Source organism: Protopterus annectens, chromosome 1.part0 (genome assembly GCF_019279795.1).
Source record: "Protopterus annectens isolate FY-2018-M chromosome 1.part0, PAN1.0, whole genome shotgun sequence".
Classification (NCBI taxonomy): Eukaryota; Metazoa; Chordata; order Ceratodontiformes; family Protopteridae; genus Protopterus; species Protopterus annectens.
The window spans coordinates 1336199101-1336202508 of NC_056725.1; the positions used below are offsets into that span (position 1 = coordinate 1336199101).

General features: G+C 41.6%; 1 protein-coding gene across 1 annotated transcript; it reads left to right on the forward strand.

Annotated features, from left to right (window-relative positions):
• Positions 1-349: 349 nt before the first annotated feature.
• On the forward strand, positions 350-3045 carry LOC122798008 (rho-related GTP-binding protein RhoB-like). The gene has a single exon (XM_044066596.1). It carries the CDS (start codon positions 501-503, stop codon positions 1146-1148), a length of 648 nt encoding a protein of 215 aa, XP_043922531.1. The 5' UTR covers positions 350-500; the 3' UTR covers positions 1149-3045.
• Positions 3046-3408: the final 363 nt, after the last annotated feature.

Genomic DNA, 3408 nt, shown 5'->3' on the forward strand with positions numbered 1-3408 from the left:
GTGAGAAATATTTTGTTTTTTTCTTTTAATGGTGAATGTTACGCTTCCTGTGCAAACCGTTACTGTAAAAATCTTTTACAAATCCTGACATTTCTGAATTACCCAGACACGATCCTGTGAAGTAGCGCCGCACATGGGTGGAAGGCAGGACTTGCTGGTAGTTTTGGAAAAATACGGATGTTTCAATCAGAGAAGCAATATCGGGAATCACGACATTGAGCAATAACTCCGCCCCTTACCTGAGAAATTTCAGTTGCTTAATTTTGTTTGCTGATGAAACCATCAGACCGCGCCCACTTCCTTCCTCATTGGCTGCTATTTCTGGAAATCGCTGAATTAATTTAAATGTGCTTCATTCTCGGTGGGTGATAGTAGTTGGAAGGACGACATCGGTAATAGAGTATAAACCTTGCGCTCGTAGTACTTCACTGCTGTTCCTGGTTGTCTGTACGAATATTCTAAGAGTTGAAATAACAAAAAGTGACCCACTAAAGAGGTGAATGTGTTCCATACATCGTAAAAAAGGACAGGGATACCAGAATATGACTATGTCTGGGGCTGTTACCGTGAGGAAGAAGCTGGTCGTAGTTGGGGATGGCGCGTGCGGGAAGTCGTGCCTCCTCATCGCTTTCAGCAAGGACATGTTCCCCGAGGTTTATGTGCCAACTGTGTTTGAGACTTACGTGACGGACATTGAAGTGGAGGGGCGGCGAGTTGAGCTGGCCCTTTGGGATACAGCAGGGCAGGAGGATTACAATCGCCTTCGCCCATTATCCTACCCAGACACCGATGTTGTCCTAATGTGTTTTTCAGTGGACAGTCCAAACTCCTTGGAGAATGTCCCTGTGATTTGGATGCCAGAGATAAAACACTTTTGCCCTTATGTGCCTGTTGTGCTGGTGGCTAATAAGAAGGACTTGAGGAATGATGAAAAACTTCGCGCTGACCTGGCGAAAAGTAAACAGTGCCCAGTACGGAGCGAAGACGGTAAAGCCATGGCGCAGAGGATCGGGGCATATGACTACGTAGAGTGTTCCGCTAAAACCCGAGAAGGTGTCCGGCAAGTCTTCGAGACCGCCACAAAGGCTGCCTTACAGAAAAGGCAGAAACCAAACCGAAGAGGATGCATGAAATGCAGCGTGCTTTGAGATGACTGATTGCTTGGGGGGCCGGGGTCGTGGCCGATCTGAAGCTTAGAAGAAAAGCTTGCGGATGAACAGAGTCGTGTTCTCCTGACTTTTACTACCTCCTAAGTATTAGACTGGTGCAGGAGCCGTGCCCTCAGGGTCGTGTGGAAAGCATAACGCCCAGAGGTGCTGCCACCTGCCATGGGGGTCCAAAGTGCCCGAAGACTTTTGTGCCACCATGTACATCGGCAGTGGCACCGAGAACTTTAAATCCAGCACGGGTGGGCGCATTCTGCGCCTCACTTTATTTATGTTTTTGCAGACCCACTGGATGTATTACTGTTTTATAAAACGTTATTCCTCGTCGAGAATGAATTAGTGAGCGATAATTGTGAACATTTTACAACACTACAATATCCAGTGATAGGTTACTGTTTTAACGGACTTGAATCGAAGGGCTGCATGTAATTGTGATTTATATTTTTTTAAGTCATGTTACACTCGTTCATTTTTAAACAATGGGACATTTTTAAAAACTGTAAAGCAAATGTGCACATGTGTAGTAGTTGATGTATAGCTGAAGTTGGCTAAAATAGTTTAATTATTGTGCTTGCAGATGGTACGTAAGGTTCTCATGTTTTTGGTGGCGGCTTCGCATGAGACGCACTCCTAATAAGACACTAATGTTATGAGTAATAATGCACTACATCGAGAAGGCAGTTATTCCCCCCCACCCCCATCAGTTAGAGTTGACAACCTACTTACTGTTATTCCATCTGGAAAACCTGTAGGATGATGGATGAATGTTGTCCCCTCCCCAAGTTTTTCATTTATAAAACGTGTTATTTTCTGTGGCAGAAGCTGTTTTCAGTGCGAGTGGCCTTTTTGACCCCGGTTTTCGGAGAAAATGTGGGGACATTTAAAGTGTGGGTTGTGAAGCATCATGAAACATTTTTTTTCGTATTGCAAAGCACAAATGTTGGTGCCCCCCCCCCCCCCCCACACACACACACCCCCCTGGCATTGCATTACAAATGGTACGTTTTACCAGTTGGCAAACGTCTGGGTCGTTAATATTGTAGCCATGGTCAATGCACAATCAAAATTGTAAATACATGCATATTTTCTATTTACGGAAAAAAGTCAGCTTGTTGCATATTGGTAATTACTTTATGAAAGTGGGGTAGCCAGCAGTATCTTGGATAAGTAAAGTGTGTTTGCAATATATTACTTTGTTTTCATTTGAGAGCTTGCTAAAGTCCAGTTTAGACGTTCATCATGCGTCATCCTTCTGTCCATACTGCAGTGCAACTGCTTAAGGAGACTTCACAACTAATAAGCCCCCGCTCTCTGCAGTTACTGGGGAGCAGAACTACAAACATCCGATAATTTGCTGATATAACACAGTAAAAAAAACAGGACAACCATTTCCAGGGTGTGTCCCGTTGAGATATATATTTTTTTGTTGTTAAGAATATGTCCAACGCACAATTTAGAGATCACTTAGCAAGTGAATGAATGTTTAACATGTACTTGTAGTTTTTTTTTTTTCGTTTTAAATATGTATATGTCTAGATTACATATTGAAGTCATGTTATAAGATGAAAACAGTGACGTAAACATTCAACTCCTTACATAACAGTTGAAACGGCAGATTTTAATGCCACCACGTTTGTTTCAAGGAGAATGCTTGTAAACTTTTGCATAGTACATTGTTTACAGCACAGACATTGTAACCTTTCAAATCTAAAAGTTAACAGCACACTGTTTCATTTTGTGTATTGTTAGAAGAATGAATTGCATTATGGTGAGAAATCGATCTTTCAGAAAAAAAATGTGATTGTATTTTTCAAAGGAGTGATCTAATGTGTTACAGTCTGTTTGCCTTAAAATAAAGTACATTATTTTTTATAATAATGCATTCTGTGTGCATGACTATTTCTGTAGAGCTACCGATTACAAATGCTGCCTGTATTAAATGGATGGTGTCTTTATTGGGGGGGGGGGGGGGCAAGTGTTCCTTGTTTGGCAAAGAAGTCAGAAGTCAAACTGTTATGGTCTTTTTTTTCCCTGTACATCTTTCATCAGTTTCAGTTATGCTGGATTTAATCACATTGTGGCATGGTTTGTTTTGTTGCCAGGAGAGGTTTTGAAGTGAGTGTATGGAAAACAAGTTAATTTTGCATCTGGATATTGGGATGTGGCATAAGTCCTTGCTGTGGAAAATTTTATTTATTTAATTTTTTTCTAGAAAAAAGAATTCTCATTTGGTTGGGGTAAA

Bases quoted from the DNA above. Each gene is read 5' to 3' on its own strand.
- LOC122798008 (XM_044066596.1), top strand. From the start codon at position 501: ATGTGTTCCATACATCGTAAAAAAGGACAGGGATACCAGAATATGACT.